This window comes from Vidua macroura, chromosome 11, assembly GCF_024509145.1.
Source record: "Vidua macroura isolate BioBank_ID:100142 chromosome 11, ASM2450914v1, whole genome shotgun sequence".
Classification (NCBI taxonomy): domain Eukaryota; kingdom Metazoa; phylum Chordata; class Aves; order Passeriformes; family Viduidae; genus Vidua; species Vidua macroura.
Genome location: NC_071581.1, coordinates 2,323,898 through 2,341,487, shown reverse-complemented (window position 1 = coordinate 2,341,487; position 17,590 = coordinate 2,323,898). Strand labels below are relative to the sequence as shown.

Sequence of the window (17,590 nt, the reverse complement as noted above, 5' to 3'; positions counted from 1 at the left end):
TGTGTCTCTGCTGAAGTGGGTACCCAGTTGTTACCACAGCCAGTGAGTGATAATGAATGAACCACTCATGGCCCAGGTTGGGTTGCCATTTAATGTTCTGTATCTATGATCTAGAGGAGCATGACATAGAAACCTGTGCCAAACACAATATAAACACAATTCTTATCTCTGGTGACTTCTTGTGCCCGCTAGTTCCTCAATATTTTTGCATTGATGGCAACTTAAGAAAAGTACAATAACCTTAAACCAGAGCACAGACACATAAATGTAATTTCTGTACTACTACAGTACCTTGATGCCACCTTTATCCCTGCATTTTACCTTGTCCTTGGCTGTATTTGGGAATCAGAATTTGAAAATCTGGGGGAAAGTTCTTCTTTTTACCTCTACAGATGCTACAGCTCTCCTGAAAAGTTGCACATCTCATATCTCCAACTTCAGGAAAATTTCCAATTTACAACTTGCTTCATTCAGTAGAAATTTGTTTGTTTGTTTGTTTTTTTAAATCAGAAGCACATAAATAAAGCTCTGAATTAAGGGATTTTTTTTTCTATTTTTAGCTATCTATCAGGTTTTCAGATCTCTTTCAGACTGATTAATAGGATCAAGTGGCAAAAGTGCAGTTTCCACTCATGTTTCCTTTTAGGATTGTGCTGTTCTAAAACGGAAGTATTTTACAAAATTGTCTGTGTAGTTAAAAAGTATTGGTGATATTCTGCTTTTGTGCTCTCCCTAAACACCTGGGCATTTCTGGTTGGGATTGCTGCTCAGAGATGTGCTGTTCAGCCAGAGCACCCAGCGGGATGCATTGGAACTGTTTTCAGTCTACTATTTAATGTCCCACATCCTTTCTAAAGGAACATCTGATTCCACAAATGTGTTTACTGTGAGGAGAGTGATCATTAGTGCAGTTTGATGTACTCTTCAAATGATGCAAAAAAATCACCCCAAATAGCTCCTCCTTTTTGCTCCTCTTTGCAGAGTGTGTGTTCCTCTCTTAGCACCAAGTTCCAGGCCAAACCAGAAATCACTTTGGATTCACATTCCTCTCTGGATGTGTCTCTGACACAGAGCTGGAATTAAAATATCCAGTGACTAGATATTGTTGGGCTACTTGTCAACATGGCTGCTGCAATAAAGCAACAATTTGTCTTTAAATAAAAAATAAAATAGAATAAAATACAATAAAATAACCCCCAGTTAATTTACCTCTTAGAGCTTTTATTGTTCGGTCAAGGCAGCAGGGCTTTACCCTTTCTCTGCTGCCCAGGGAGTGAGGGCTCTGTGGTTCCCTGTATAACCAGTGCCCTTGGAACAAGTTTCAGGACATTACATTGAGGTGACAACAAGGAAACCTGGTTTGCAAATTTCTAGAAACTCTGGTCTTCTGTGTTGTGCTTTCTGTGACCAACTTCTTTAACAAAGCTGGTACTTTTTGCCAATTGTTTGGGCCTTATGTGCTGGGTATGTTTGGAGAATGAAAACAGCCAGTCTGTACCTCAGTAGTTTAGCTTGGAAATAACCAAAATACTGATTTCTGCTAATAAGAAGAGACATTAAAGTGTGGATTAGAAGCAAAATTCAGTATGAGGGGGTCTTAGTAAGAACTGGTCTTCCAGCTGGGACTAAAGAGCTCACAATTACTCTCTCCCTGAGAGAATCTCGGACCTCTTTTGTAAAGCTCATCTCTTTAAATCCTGAGGCCTTGCTGTAGAAATCCCTTCCCCAGTGGAATGGAGACTCCCCTGCATTTGTCATCTAACCACAAAAATCATTACAGGTCCTCAGTAACTGGAACCAGAATTTAGAGAATTCCTCTCTTGTTAGCAAGAGTCAGTGCCAGGGAATGGACAGACAAGAACCCAGTAGCCAGGAGAGCCAGGCTTTCTCCTTGAGCTCCTGTGTAATTTAAAGCAATTGACTTTTCTGGCAGCCTGTTCTTCCTCTGCCCACCTTTTGTGTTTTCTAGGCATCTGTCATCTGAAAGGACAAGGCCAGTTGTTTTGTGCAGAACCTGGAGTGATTAAGCTTCAGTTTTAGTTGGGGCTTTTAAGTAGAAGTAATCTTGTAGCAATTTTGCAGCTAAATCAAAATAAAGCTAGGATGCTGAAAACCTGTAAGGATCAGATGCTTACAGAGCTGCTTTTCTTAAACCATAAAACTAATAAAGATTACTTGTCAATGAAGGAAAAAACAATTGCTGAAAGACAAATCCTCATTTTTAAGATGGAAACAGAGTGATTAACACACTTGCAACTAAAAAGCGCAATTAAAAGATAAGAAACCTGGAATTAAAGAGCCCACAGAAACAAAGTGTCATAGAAGAACTGTTTGCAATAGGAGTAGACAGAGGTCATGGGGCTTTAGCTGTCATGTCCTTTACTGAATTAACTTCACACAGGTTCTTGAGGTCTGTAGGCTTCCCTATGTCATATAATGTGATTAAAAAAAAAAAAAAGTCAGGGGTATTTCAGGAAGTTCCAGCAAGAAATGTATTAAGTCTTGGAGCTAAAATCCCTGTTTGCATAAATGCTGTCAAAGCCAGCTGAATTGCTTCTGCCGGCTCTGAGCTGGAGGCAAACATCTGAGGACAGAGACTGTAAGGAAGCTTTACAAAGCTTTACAGAGGAGTCCAGCTCTCCTGGAGAGATGCTCTGCATAAAGGTATCTGGGCATGTGCCTGAACACACAGCTCAAACAGGATCCAAAACCTCCCCTCTGAGAGGAGCCCTCTTGGTAGGGCTGCTTGCAGCAGCTTGATGAGATCCCCTCCAAAAACGGAAGCATCATTTTATTTATTTGCTAGAGAGCAAGTTTGGACTAGACTCTGCATGTTTGCAATGCAGGTGCATGGGAACTATGCATCTATTATTTCCTAATCTATTATTCTGAGTGGAGAAGTGTGAGTTGGGAGAAGCTGCTTGAAATGAAAGCATTAAGTCAGTAGGCAGAATGGAAATGATTGAATTGGGAGTTGTCAGCCTACATCCTCATAGGAGGATGAGAAACTGTCAGGCTTGGAGAGAAATGGATCTCTTCTCAGTGCAGATTCCAATAAAAAGGTGAAGAAATTATTCTTCATGTAACAGGTGATTCCAAGCCATCATGAAGTAAGTTGATGGCAGAAAGATGCTGACTATTACTTAGTGGAGGAGAGGAACAAAGGATTCCAAGGTGTGGTTCTGGAGGTATTTGAGCATCCTTCGCTCCTGCACAGCTGGAGTCATTAAAAATGAAATGCAATGTGGAAAACTGAAGGGAGATATGGGGTATGCCCTTAAGGAAAAGGAGATAGGAACCTCTTCAGCAGCTTCAGAAAAACATCCACACTTGAAGAAGAAATAGAATGAAGAAAAGAGCAGATTATTCTGGGGATTAAATTTTGCTGTGCATTTAAGAGGAGATTACTGCAGTGCTTGTCCCTCACTGTCTGGTACCACAGACCTATGTGGTATCTGGCATTTTTGATAATGAGTGGTGCACGTTGGTGCTTTGATCACTGACACTTCTTAAGGCATCCCACAAGTGCAAGGGGATGTCCTGCTGTGCTGTGCACAAGTCTGGCTGCACATCTCTTAAACTCTCAGGCTCTCTCTTAAACTCCTGGCATCCTGTACCTTCCCAGGCCAGCAGCTCCCACCAAAGCTGGAAACAATCTCCTATCTTTCTGCATGTCTCAAATCTGGGACAGACAAGAGAACTCCTGAACGTGCTTGCAGAGACTCCAAATCACCCAGTCTCTTTTCTGGTTTGGCCTGAGGCACTGAGCTCCATGTTTGGGGATGTGCAGTTACATTCCTGCTGATGTTGTGCTTCCTGTCATTGGGAATTTTGTTTGTGCCTCAGACAACTGCACTAAACTGGCTGAGTTTGGAGTGGGAAAAAGACAGGATTTGCCATCAAGAGCTGCAGAGTCCCAAGTCTTCAGCAGTGGAGAGGGCATTTTATTCTTGCTGTGTGCATAAAGATTTCCTTGCTTATGAGTAGAAGTTTATTCATCCTTTCGCTGGGGTCTCAGTGCTGGAGTCAGTGGCAGCACAGCTGGCAGCCAGCTGTGCTCTTCTGCTGTCCCTGAGCCAGATGCTGAGGGACAGCCTCCAAGGTGGCTCTACTGATTTCAGGATGAGGATTTTCTGCACTTTTCCCTTCTGAGAACTGTCCCCTGGGCCTGTCTTAGGTGGGTTTTTGTGCACAGCCAGCCACAGTAGGAATGCTTCTGTTCCTTCTTGATTTGGTGAGAGAATTCTGTTTAGTTCGGACAAGTTTGTAGACTCTCTGAAGATTCTAAGACAGGAATCTTAGTGCTGGATTTGAAAATGATGTTTGTGTGTTTTAAAGCTTTGGGTTTTGTCATTCATGCCTGCAAATGAATGTTTTACATATCTCTGGACATTCTTTGTGCTCTTAGATATAAAAGCAGCGATGTAGTTGAATTGGACTACCATAAATACTTAACATTTGAATACATGGAGTCACTAAATAGCTGGAAATAACTATCTTTTTATAATACCACATATGTATTAGCAATCTGCATAATTGATTGAATATCAGTTGGTTTGACTGCTTTTACTTGTATCTACAACCAATTTCCTCAGAGATAAATCTCAGAAGTACTGGGAAGGAGGTGGAGGAGGCAGGCACATGCAGAAAGGGAAGGCAGTTTGCATAGAACCGTTTTTCTGCCTTTTTATTTCTCTGACAGCTTTTGGACCCCTTCATTTAAGCATTTGAAACGCTGACTGAGGTTCATGACTGCTGATTAATAATTTATATTCATCATCATTATTTTCTAGAGATAAATCTGAGTTTTTATTCTGAAAACCAACCAACCGTCCAAACACAGCTGACCAAAACCTAGAAACACTTTGAAAAGAAAATCCAGTGTTTCTCTCAGAAAAAACCACCTAAAACAAGAAAGTCAAAACAAATCTGTTTCTGACTAGGAAGTTCTGTTAATGCTGACCCTGCCAGCCCACCTTGGCCCTGTGTCATTGAAGTCACTGGGCTCCCTCCCTGAGTATTCTCTTGCCTGGACTTTGCTCGGGTCACTTTTCCCCTTTGTCCTGGACTAGAGCAGGATTCTCAAGGCACAGCTGTCTCTGTAGGGGGAAAGCTGCAGTCCTGCTCCTGCGCCTTTGCCCTTGCTTAGGAAATTCACTGTTTGGGCAGCGCTGGAGGTCCTACTCTACAGGAGTTCTTAGAGGCCACTGTGGAGTCTCCTTCCTGTGGTACCTCCAAATAGCCTGGGATAATTCCAGTCTCTCCACGTTTGCTGTAAAAGCATCCCATGAGCCATGGTTTCATTTCCAGCTAATGCCCACCTGGTGCTGTGTTAGTATTATCTGTTCCTGTCAATGGAACATTTCAGAGCCTAGACATTACAGGAATTAAAGGAGAGAGCCCTTCTGGAGAGGGTCAGAGTGTCAGGCCTGGCTGAGCTGGACTCAACTAGTTAAGGCCAAAGGAAAACCATGGTCTAAACCACTTAATTTTGTAGGCACCTGCATGGAAATGAGAGCAATCTTCACACTCCTCTGAACTGGTTGCTGCAATTGTTCTAGTACAGAACTCTGCTGATCTAAACCCAATGCAATACAAAGATGTCCTGCAATGAAGTGCTGGGAAACATCACTCTGTGCATTATGTAAACCCAACATTTCTGGGGGAAATAATCTCAGCATTCTTTTTGCAATATTGACCTGTAACAACACCAGCACAGCATGGGGATTTTCTTGCCAAGCCCACAGGCAACTCACTAACAAATGAAGAGACTGCCAATGCAGCTATACCAATGTCCACATTTTTGTACTGATATTATGTATTTTCTGTGACTTGGGTGATGCCAGTTGGCCATCTATTAGGCAGCAGCTACTGATTTTGCAGTTGCTCTTCAGCCTAGCTTTAATGTGCTTTTTGGAGGAGTTTAAGGGATTACCAGACAATGTGAAAGACAGCACTTCCATTTACTTGGTGTTGTGCTGTCTTCACCTTTACCAACCAAACTCTGCTCTCAATTACCAAAGTTACCTTAGGAATAGATCCTAAAAATCCCTGCTGTGGCCAGAAGCTGGTTCTGACTCTATGAACATTTCTCCAAGTTTGCTGTCACGATAGGCTGTGACAGTAAACATTAAAATGGGTATGATTTCTAGTCTGTGAATGACTGCAGCTGTCAGACTTTGTGTTCCTCCATGTGTGTTCTAAAGTAAATTAAGGGAACTTCTTGTCTGTTCTTCCTTTAAACTGCACCTTTAGTTGTATGATTTCTCAGCCATGATGGGCAAGAACAGTGTTACAGAGTCACAGTTCAATTATAACATTCCAGCACAGCTTTTCTTGAGCTGCAGCCCTTGCTCCAGGAGGGCTCTTGGTGGGTTTAATTGTTGTGCCTTTTTCTCATTATGCATTCTTCCATCCAAGACACTGGACATGCTGCCCTGCTTCTCTGCATGCACGTGGTTTTCTGCCAAAACAGGACCAGTGACATGAGGATAATTGGCTCCTATAATGCTGTATTTCCTTTTCAAAAAACCTTAATGTAATGACTACAAAAGGCAGTCATAAAAAGGAGAGTAGAAGGAAGTAAAACGTCAGGAATTGTTTTATTTCAATGACTGGAAGTAATTTTTAGCCACATTTGTTTCACTAGTGAGTGCCAAAATGATATAAATTTTGACTGATGTCAGTGTGCTCCATTTGTCAATTTGCTAGTTTGCTGTTGTAGGAGAAAATGCTGGAAGGAGGATTTTTTTTTTTTAATAAAATATTGAAGTACTTGTACCTGACACTAAATTTTATGGTCCTTTATTTCAGACAATTCTATAACTTCTGTGAGTTTGGTGTGCCAAAAGATGACAAGGTTAAGGACATTTCTGTTAACTCCATTTTTTCTCAGTCAGGAAGCTATTTGCTTTTTACTGGATTGATGTTTAGCTGCTAGAGAACTTTAAATATAATATTCCTGCAGCTGTACATGACTGCAAAGCATGCCAATAATGCAGTTAAAAAAAAAAAAGAGAGGTTACTTACGGAGATTGGAATAATTGCTGCCTATTCCAATACTGATGGAGCTTCCAGAGATGAGAGGAATATGGAAGAAAATAACTAAAAAGGGGAAAATGAAGAGAAAGTTTCTTAATAGCAGTTTGGTTTTGTTTGGTACCAGATATGAGTTGAAGGCATGTTAAGGTTCACCTGCTCTCTCTGGGCAGGATTGCACATCTCAGACCCAGAGTGCACACACAGATGCAGCTCGAATGGGGGGAAAACACCAAACAAGCCATTGCTTCATACTTCCAGGAATTCCTCTTGTTCAGGGAATGATATGAATGCCTCTCAGATTCCAAACCCCACGTACAAACAACGTGTTACATAAATATGCTAATTATTGTTAAGTCATTCACCAGTCTCTGAAACGGGCACCTACCACTGTAAAACCAAGTAACTTCCTTGATTTGTGCGAGTGCAGCTTGAATGCATCGGGCATGTGTGTGCCAAACTGGGTTGGAATAAATTTAGTCTAAAATCTCATACACATACTCCCCCTATGCACTTAGGCTTTAATATTTATAACTTGCTCTTCAAAGATTTATATTTACAGGCAACAAAATGTACACAAGTAAAATGTGTCCTAAATAACCAAATCTTTAGATTTCTTAAAAGATGAGCTCGTTTGCTAATACAGACGGATTTAAAGCCTGATCCCCGAGAGTCGCTCGCTGTCTCACGGACTTCGGCTCGGGGGCTCGGCGCTGCCCTGCCCTGCCGTGCCCAGTCCGCGGCGCCTCCACCGCTGGCACGGCCGGGAAGGGGCTGCTCCCTTCTCGGGAGGGGGCCCGGCCCACACAAAGTTTCGGGCAGGGTCCTTTGGGCTGTGGGATCCCCGCACCCCGCACCCGCGGCTGGGCGGCAACCCACGGGCTGCGCGGCCCCTCAGAGCCTGCCCGAGCCCGCTCGGCTCCTGCTTTACCCCGGCACGGCTCACGCCTTTCCCCAGCTCGGTTCCTTCCTTACCCCGGCTCGGCTCAGCTCTTTCCTTTCCCCGCTCGGTCCAGGCTCTGCCTTTCCCCATCTCAGCCCCTGCCTCTCCCCAGCCCGCTTCAGCCCCTGCCTCCCCTCAGCCGTGTTCGGCTCCAGCCCCTGCGTTCCCCTATCCCGGCTCAGCCCTTGCCTTCCGCCGGCTGCTGCCTTCCCCCATCCCGGCTCAGCCCGTACCTTCCCCCACGCCGCCCTGCCCTGCCTTACCCGCCGCCGTGCCCGCTGTCTCCATCCGCCCCCGCCGCGGCTCCCCGGGGGCCGACGGGGCCCCGCCGCCTCCTGCCGTGCGCGAGGCCAGAGCGGGGCCGGGCCGGAGCCGGCGGCCCCGGGCTGGGGGCCGGGGGGCGGGTGACCCCCGCCCCGCGGGCAGGGCTGCACATGTTGGGGGCAGCGCGGGGGGGCCCGGGGCCGCACATGCCGGGGCTGACCCCGCCGCTCATCCCTCCTGCGGCAGCGCCCGGCAGCGGCGAGCGGCGGTACCGGGGCTGCTGCGGGGATTCGCTGCCTGCATGCGGAGCTGTAGGCGGATAGCGGCTCCGGAAAGCCGAGTCCAGCCCAGCACTCGGGCTGCAAGGGAGGGACTGCCTGGAGTAAACCCACGGGGACGGACGGGATTATCCGACAGTGCGGAGGATATAATTCCGTGGGGCTGGATGGGCGCTAGGAGGAGGATGTAGTCGTGTAGTCCAAGTGAGAGCTAAACCCAGTTTATAGGAGTAACATCTACTGTTACCAGGGGTCTTGGGCACGTTTCTCACCGTGCTTGACAAATGCCCTAGTGCTGGATACAGAGGGAACAGCAGGTACTGAAGAGTATGAGCTTTCATAACTGGTTGTTTACCTCTAGGAAAAGGATCGTTAGCTTTTTAGGTAAAGAATGTGTGAAGCGAGCCCCCTTTTCTGAATGTCCTGTCAGCAGTTTGGGGTTTTTTATGATCCAAGTTCCATTGGCAGTTTCTGTCACCCACACGCTCATTAGCTCTGCAGTTCATTGCAGAGTGGTCCCACTGAGCCTGTTTGTAGGGCATGGAGCTGGAGCTCCACGGGCGTGCGGGCAGCCTTCTTTACTTCCCTATCCCCGGGTGGTTTTGTAGCAAGGTCTCACAATGAGAACAGCTTTGCTGTCAGTATTTAGGCTGTTCAGCTTCTCCATGGTTTAGCAGTGATGGATGCAGGGCTGTAATGAAGTTTGGGGTAGATGTAAAACATGTGGACTCCCTGGTAAAAAGTTTCCTGCTGTCACTGATCACCTTTTTTTCATTTCCTTTTCTTCTTAAATCCAGGTGAGCATTAAGGGAATCTAAGGCAATTGAAATGAGGGTTTATGGGTATTTACAGGTGTGTTTCCTTATGGATCACAGAAACCTGTACCTGTTGCCAAAACTACAGTACCTTGGTACCCTAATATCCCTTAGAATGCTGCGGCAGAAATTACCTTGTAATATATTTCTTCAACCCCTCAGAATGTCTGACGCCTTGAAAGACTCCTCATTTATAATTTCAATAAATGGAAACTGCATGGCTTTCTTTTCAGGGCTCTTTGTTGTTTGGTTATGGCATGAAGGTGTGAATCTGTACACGCATCAGAAAATCTGATTTTCTGTGTGTTGGGTTTTGGTTATGTGCCCTTGGCCTCGTTCTGCCTGTCAAGAATCATGTATGTGTAATAACACTGCACTTAAGGATTTCAAAATATTTTCTCCACTTTAAAAGTTCAGGAATTCCTATGTTTAGTAAATCTGCAAATTTTGATGATCACATCTTTGTTCAATGGCACCTCACATTTACTCACAGGATCAATATTAAGTTTAGTCCTGACAGACTTAGGGTCTTAAGTTTGACTGAGATATCCATACTCAGACAATTAAATAAGCTCACAAATTGTGGAAAGTGCCTTAGCAACTGACTTTGGATATAGGGGGATTGCTCAGTGTTTGCAGTTCTGAAGAAACCTCTCTCTCAGCTTGGATTTAGAGTCCTTTCTGTGAGTCTTGTCCCCTTGCTGCAGTAGGAGTTGCAACTGCTTCTGAGACAGAAAGCATTTGTTTCTGGGTCAGACAACACAGTGCCCAACAGGATCCATCAGAACCTGCAGGAGCATCCCCACAGCTCCAAGGACCTCTGGAGCCAGCAGTACTCGCTGTGCCCAGCTGCAGTGGACTGGAATGGTGTGGGCTTTGCTCACCCCACTGATTTCCAAATCTGCATCACATGAATGTGGAAATGGGGTAGATTTTTACCCTTCTTCCTGTGTGTTTTTCAGCTTTTAGACTTTCTAGTTTTGCCCCTTCAGCTGTGCAGCTGAGTGGAACCTGGCTGTGGAGTGGGGCTCGGGCCAAACTTGTATTTGCACAGCCAGTGCAGCAGTGCTGTGTTGTGTCATGGGGATACTGTGGGTAGTTTACATCATTAGTTGTTTCTTCTGGTAGCATCTGCTTTTCTGTTTTGGTAAAAACAGTTTAGTAAACAGTTGGTAAAAAAAAAAATGGTATGAAAGAAAACTCGCCACAAATAAATGATTTAACACATAGGAGTTTGCTTATGGATAGTATTTGGGAGAGCTGGAACAAAAATAAAAACTATTCAGTATTCCTGCTGCTCCAATCTATTGACTTGGGGTTAGTTTGTCCTTCTTGGGACATCACAGAGCAGGAGAGACCAAGGCAGTGTCTGTGTGAACCTGAGTGTTCCAGTCTGAATTCTGCCATCTTCTCATGGCATTCTCATGCTTCTCTTCCCCAGTCCACAGAAATGGGGATTGTGACTGACTGGGAGCCCAAGCACATTTAGGTTAAAGTCTGGAATGGTATTTCTTATGGATGGAGCTGCGCAGAGTTGCTGTCCATAGTGGCTGTTGCCCAATTTACTGATAAGGAAAATAACCACAGATAGATAATTCTATTCTTAGTTGATTTTACATTTTCTCCAGTCAAGGGACTTCATTATAAAGCTGCCGTCAGCGCAGTGACAGACGTTGGCTCAACTTCCCATCTCCTGGGGTTTGCTTTGGGATCTTTGGGGCTGAGTGGAAGCTGCAGTCTGGTAGCCAATTTTTGTAAGGCAAAATAAATTTTCTTGCTATAATGAGATCACTTTTGACTGAGATTTTTTTTGTATTCATAGCGAGACGTTTGGGGGATACCATTCACCACGTCTTTTTTTTTGCTTCATGGATATGGTGGTAATGTCAGGTTGATTATAAAATAAGTCATAGATAAAATGCTTCAGAAATGAGCAAAATCGATTATGGGAACAGGAAAGTCTTTTCTGCATGGAAAATCTGGGAGCAGTGAAATTTCATCACTGCTGTAGAGTCTGCAGAGCTTTCTGCCCTTGCGTCCCCTTGGGCCGGCTCATCCTGCCCCGTGCTGGGCATTCCCAGTGCTCTGGCACTGCTGGAAAAGCTGATTACACCAGGCTGGGCATTCCCAGTGCTCTGGCACTGCTGGAAAAGCTGATTACACCAGTCCCGGGCTCAGGGAATTCCTTGCTGGAGTCTCCATGGTGTGGTGGAGCCAGCTGAGTAAAACTGTGCCTGCTGCTGAGAGCAAAAGAGGTCAGGGGAAGAGGCTCTGGAGTTTGGTGGGAAGCATCTCATGTTTTCAGAGCCCCCTGGGATCTGAAATGCAATAAAAAGAGTCCTCTGAATGAAAAGTTTTCAAATTTTCTGAAAAAACTCAAACAGATGTTTGCCAGGTTTTAAATATTTTCTGAGTTTGGACTTATTGTAGAATTACTAACAAAGGAATTTCCTCCATGCTGAAAGATTTTTAATGAAAAGGGTGGAATTTTAAAGATATACTTTTACTGTAGGACATTTTTCAGCTGGCATTTATAGGACTGGTAAATTTATTTTGAATAATATTTTCTAGACTTTTAAATCAAGTGTTTTTGTTCTTCAGGCATAAAATCTGTCAAGAGGAAAAATAACTTTAAATTATTAATACAGATGAAACATATCAGTAACAAATATTTCACAGCAGCCTGAAGACCCAAAGGCAGAAGTCCTGTTGTTTTACCTGCCACGTAAAGGAAAGAAAGAGACCTGGAATGAAGAGGCTCTCTTTCTATAAATGCCATGACAGGAAAGGATTCTGTAGGAAGTTTTTGTCATGCCCAAATTCTCAGAGGCTGTTTTTCTGATTTTTAACTTGCCAACTGTCTTATTCTCTGGAACAAAAGGTGCTCTTGGGTTCTGTGGCCAGATTTAGTTTCTTATTTATTCACCTGCTTGCAGACCTTTGAGGGAGATGGGGAATTATTCTGTCAGTGCCTGCTGTGCATTTTTTTTTTTGATTATCTGTATATATAGTAATAATTAGGTCCAAGATTGTTATTGAAAATCCAATATTTCCCCTAAATGCATTCAATCTTCCTAATGCCAATTTTTAACGATGTAGAATGGAAAAATTCATCTCAGTATTCTTTTCCTTCTCATTCTCTGACTCCTTAATTAAATTTCTAGCTAATTATGCAATTTATTTTGTGTTGACCTTTGAAAGACCTTAGAGTATCTGATGGTGAATGTAGAGTCTGTGTTTATTTCCATGGGTCCTTGAATGAATTTGTTATAAAGGCTAATGGCATTTTCAGAATTAAGGATGGCCAAAAGATTACTAACAAAGAGTAACATATGTGTCCCTGGAGATACAGAACTATAAATATACCGAAATACATGGAAAGAAATGCTGAATTATGTCATACACAGCATTTAAAATTAGGTAACACCACTACCACCAGCACTAACAGTAAATCTGCATGTCAGAATAGTTAAATAATTAAATAGTTTTCTATGTTGTAGGAACACAGTTCTTTGACATGGATGTTGCACTTGGTGCTGGAAATCCTACATTTGGATGATCAGATCCACCTGTATCCATGAAACATGGATATACCTGTTCCTAAGGTGAGGGGTATCCATGGCCCTGTGGGGGACCAGGCTTAAAATCTGTTTTTTTGGTGCAGAGTCCACGTCCTGTATTGGCAGAGCTCTGAGTGTGCATCAGATGTCAGAGGAAGGAGCAAAGAAAAGGGAAATGAAAGGAAGCTCCAAACTGCAGAGTAGTTTATTGACTATTTAAAAGATTGCTGGTCAATGTAACCCTTGTAGAGGTTGGCAGTTTTATGATTTAGTTCTTATTTTTTACACTGAAGTATTCGTCATTTACTCTCAGGAAGGTTTTTAAAAGAGGCTTTGGATAGAGGGCAGAGGACAGCCCTGCAGTGCTGTTAGTGCAGGCAAGAATGAGAATCCAGACATGCCTTTGTTCACTAAACCAAAAGTACAAGTGAGAAAAAGGCAGCCTGGCAGCAGCCCAAAATGTAATTGTGACCCAACATTGATTTTATCTCTCTGACACCGTTGTCTACTAACAAAAATACTTCATTCGCCTTGAAGTACAAACCCCATAATTCATAGTTTGTGTTTTACCAATGAAAGTATAAGTCAGTATCTCTCCATTTTATTACTAGTTTATTTATGAAGTGTTTGTGAATCTGCAGAACCTCTGGAGGTGGTAAAAAATTTATAAATAAGTAGAGGTGCAAAGTTCCTCACTGGAACTGTGAACGTTTTCATGGTAGTAAGGAAGAGATGCAGACTGGAGATCAAAATGCCTGGGGAGGAGCCTTAGGGCTCATGAAACCCTTGTGCAACCTCAGCTTGGTTTAAATAGCATTGGGCTGGCAAAAGGGAAGGTAGAATAAGGCCCTGGGAAGGCTCCTGCCCCAGAGGAACTGCCACGAGATACAGAAACCAGTGGCAGAAAAGAACTTGCACAGGGAATGGTGCAAATACAGCCAGATTTCATATGAAACATGAAAAAAAAGAAAATCAGCATCCTCCAGGTTTCCTGACAGACTCCCAGCACTTATGAAATGAGACATGTATTTTTATAAACTATTTATTAATGGTTAAAGTAAGGGTGTAACCTATTCTCTTATTTAACAATTTTGCCCTGTGGGAATAAACGTGCAGTAGGATAAGCAGAATGGCAATTAGTTTAAAACCTGAAGAGCAGAGGAGTTCAGTGCTAGGAGAGAGGAGCATTGTGATAAATGATGTGGAGAGGTGGAAACCAGGGCAGTCAGGTGCCTTGTGCAATTCCTTTGCAGAGAAATATGAGGCAGGCTTGGGGACAGAAGGAACAGAGCAAAGCAAATGAGAAGGAGCAGATCCTGAGGGTTTGCAACACAAAAAGTTTGTACTGGGGTTTGGGGTAAAACTTGGACAGCCTGGTCAGGTATTTAATGCAGTGAGAAGAGCAAACAGGGTGGCACAAACTGATAAAGAGATACCAAAATCAACTCAGAGGGCCTGGGGTGCTGCAGCCCTCAGACTGCAACACTTTCTGGTCAACCTCTGTGTATGCTTGGGACAGAACACAGTGTTCCCAAAATTGCTGGTAAAATGATAAAGGAGCAGTTGTGAATTGAGCACTCTAAGGCAGAAGTGAGCCAGAACCAGTACAACTGTCTGCAGAGGGAAATGATGATGGAGTAGGTGGGAAAAGAGAAAGGAATTGAAGAGGAAGGAAGGCACAGGCTGCCTGAGTTGGTGATTTGTAGTTAGGACAGACAATTTTTTGTTCCTTAGTCCTTAAAAGGACAATTGACTTTTATCAGAAGCCCAATAGAAACAATTGAATGGTACAAACACAAGCACTAGAGATGTCTCTGCCACTCTTGCTTTCATTACTTTACAGCACAAGGTGGAAAGAGGAGCATGCCCTTCTTACTAACCCAGATTTGGTCCAAGCTTAACTGAAAATGTGCTGTGTCAAACAGGAATGTGGAAAGTAAAGGGCAACTATATATATATATATATATATAATTTGGTTGGTTATTAGCTTGAAAAGAGACCAAATTTGGTTTTGGAGACTTTTTTTTTTTTAATTATTTCATTTTAATACCTGTGTACGCTTTGTACTTTATTATTTGGAATAGGTTATATTTTAGAGGCTCCTTTATTCTGGTTGTTAAAAGTTCTTACCATTAACTATCTGTCATTAAGGATTAAAGTATAGCATGAACACAATGTGCAGATTCTCATTCATGAGCTCTGATGCTACTTTGCTTCAGATCTCTAACAAATAAACCACTCTCAAGGTCTACAAAGTGTCCCAAAATGAGCACCTGTTAAATACTAAAGTATTCACTTTACCCTCAGAAGCTTCAGAATTGAATCTTGCTGTTATGACCTGTTAAAATATTACTTTGTGTTTGAAATGTTAGCTAAATTGTATATATATTTTTATATATATATACATGCACCAGCAAGTTAGTTTTTCAGGTCTGCTACACAACAATGTAAGTGTCTTAGGGGAAAAAAGTTGTTGTCCCAATGACTGTATTGCTTCCTTTGGATCATCCAGCACCAGAAGCAAGGATGTTATCCAGAGCTGATGTGCCCAGAAGTCACTAGGAGTATGACATTTACTCGTGTTTTTGTTCTCTAGCATGAATTGGATTCCAATGCCTTACCTGGATGTCTTCCCAGCAGGTGAAGATCTGCATAAGAATATGAACATGCTAAGGGAACAAATCAAAATATAGTATGAGCAGCTGACTTACACACTCATCTACAACTATCTCACAGTAGTCCCTGCTTCTGCTAATAAAACACTCAGAGCTCATTTTACTATTTCTGAATAGTAATAATTTCTGAAAGTCACCTTTACTCAACCCATCTCTGCAGAGGAAAAGCACTCAACCTGTGCTGCCTTCTGCTTCCAGATACTGTGTGAGACTTTGGGAATGAGCTTGAGAGCCTTAAAAAAATAACAAAGAAAAAATCCAACACAATTGTTCAGGTGCTGGAATATAATAAGAAGGTCAAGTCTTGCTTATGCTGGGGCACTTGGATTGCTGATACCACCAGTAACAGTTTGGATATGAAGAAGTTATTTAAACAATGCTAGATTTTGGTATTTTATATGTAATAAATTAATTGCAGGTCCATCTTCAAAGTAATATCTGTAGCCAAAAGGTTGGTAACACATTTCTTTTAGTACTGAGTAAGGGTCAGGGTCAAAACCATATACCTATTAAATCTTAGAACTGAAAACATTTATTCATATATATATATACACAAAAATGGTTCTACATGATCTCTATTGTCAGACTTTGAAATATAATATAAATATCTATGAGCAATTGTAGCATGTTTTACCTCCAGAAATATTTGGTTTAAATGCCCAAGTTTTAAGAAGGAAAGAGAACATGTGGATTTGAAAATTCCAGATGCATTTGCTGTCCTGGCAAGGAAAATACCTTTTTTCTCTTATGAATACTACAAATACTAATAACATGAATGCAGGGGGTGCAATGCCAGTTTTCCCAGCCAGTTTCTAGTGATCACACTTTAAAATGGATATGTCTCCCCTCTGCTCTAAAATGTGAGATTGAATTGGGGGATATTCTCACGAGAGCTGTCCAGGAGTAGCTGATATCACCCCTCTAACTGCTGCCTCTGGTTCTTTGGCAGCATGAAAGCCAATGCCAGCTGACACACACATACACCTGGCTTGGCAAATACTGATAAAAATTTCAGTGTTGGGCCTTGATATTCAAGTCAGAATTAAAAAACTCTCTGTGAATATGTAGAGAGGCTGTTCTTGAGGAAGAAGAGGGGCATAAAGAGAGTTAGAGCATGCTTTAAAAAGGTGAGAAGGCCTTGTTTATGTTGAACACGTGGAGTTAACATTGCTTGCAGTGCCACAGCAGAGACCATGAGTCCTGCTTGTAGATCTCCTGGAAAACAAACACAAGGACTGGGAGCCAGCACTGCCCAGAGCCCAGCAGGAAAACCTCAAAGTGTGCTGCTGGGCATGAAGGTCCTTGTTCCCCTGACTGATGCTGGTTCTCTGGGGCTGAGTTAAACCCCAGGTGATGCAGGGAGAGTGCAGCTGAGAGTTTGCTGTGTGGGTGGCTGTTTCTCAGGGTATGAAATGCATGAAATGATCACATATTCAGTCAAAAGCCCCAGGGAAACGCATTATTTACCACCCTGGCTCCTGATGGTGTTTAGTCTGGAGCTAAGTGCACCTTTGGCTGCAATGATCAATGTGAGAACCCGTGGGGCTGCCAGGACTGGATTTGGGAGCCACGCTGAGGACACTGTTATTACACTGCTTTCCAAATCACTTTATATCTGACAATGTGAACTGGTGTTGGAATAAATCAGCCGAGACTCCATTTTTGTCATGCAGAAAGACAATTCTTTATTCATAAAGCTCATATATGCAGGAAATATCAGAAGGCACTGCGTTAAACCTAACTGGTCAGCAATATAGTGAAACTCAGTTCATTGGTCAGTAAAGGTTATTGTATGTGTCTATCAAATTTTCTCTCACTCTAGATATGTTTGCAGTTTTACTTTTTGGGTTCTCATGGGACAAATGTTATTGTTTACACAGGTGCATTTGTTTTTCACCCTTAGAATAGATTGTGTGTTAAAGAATCTTCTCATTTGCAAAATAGCTTCACATGGGAACTTAGAAATTACTTGTGAGCTGCACTTGGAAGAAATGCCAGGCCAGCTTTGGCAATTTGA

General features: G+C 42.9%; 1 protein-coding gene across 1 annotated transcript in view; it reads right to left on the bottom strand.

Annotated features, from left to right (window-relative positions):
- Positions 1 to 8,352, bottom strand: part of BEAN1 (brain expressed associated with NEDD4 1) — a 55,463-nt gene extending 47,111 nt beyond the window's left edge. The window contains exons 1-2 of the mRNA XM_053987735.1: positions 8,245 to 8,352; positions 7,030 to 7,104 (exon numbers count right to left, since the gene is read on the bottom strand). Of these exons, the coding sequence (XP_053843710.1) occupies positions 7,030 to 7,104; positions 8,245 to 8,269 (100 nt within the window). The 5' untranslated portion in view covers positions 8,270 to 8,352. The remainder of the gene's footprint in view (positions 1 to 7,029; positions 7,105 to 8,244) is intronic.
- Between the last annotated feature and the right edge of the window lie 9,238 nt (positions 8,353 to 17,590).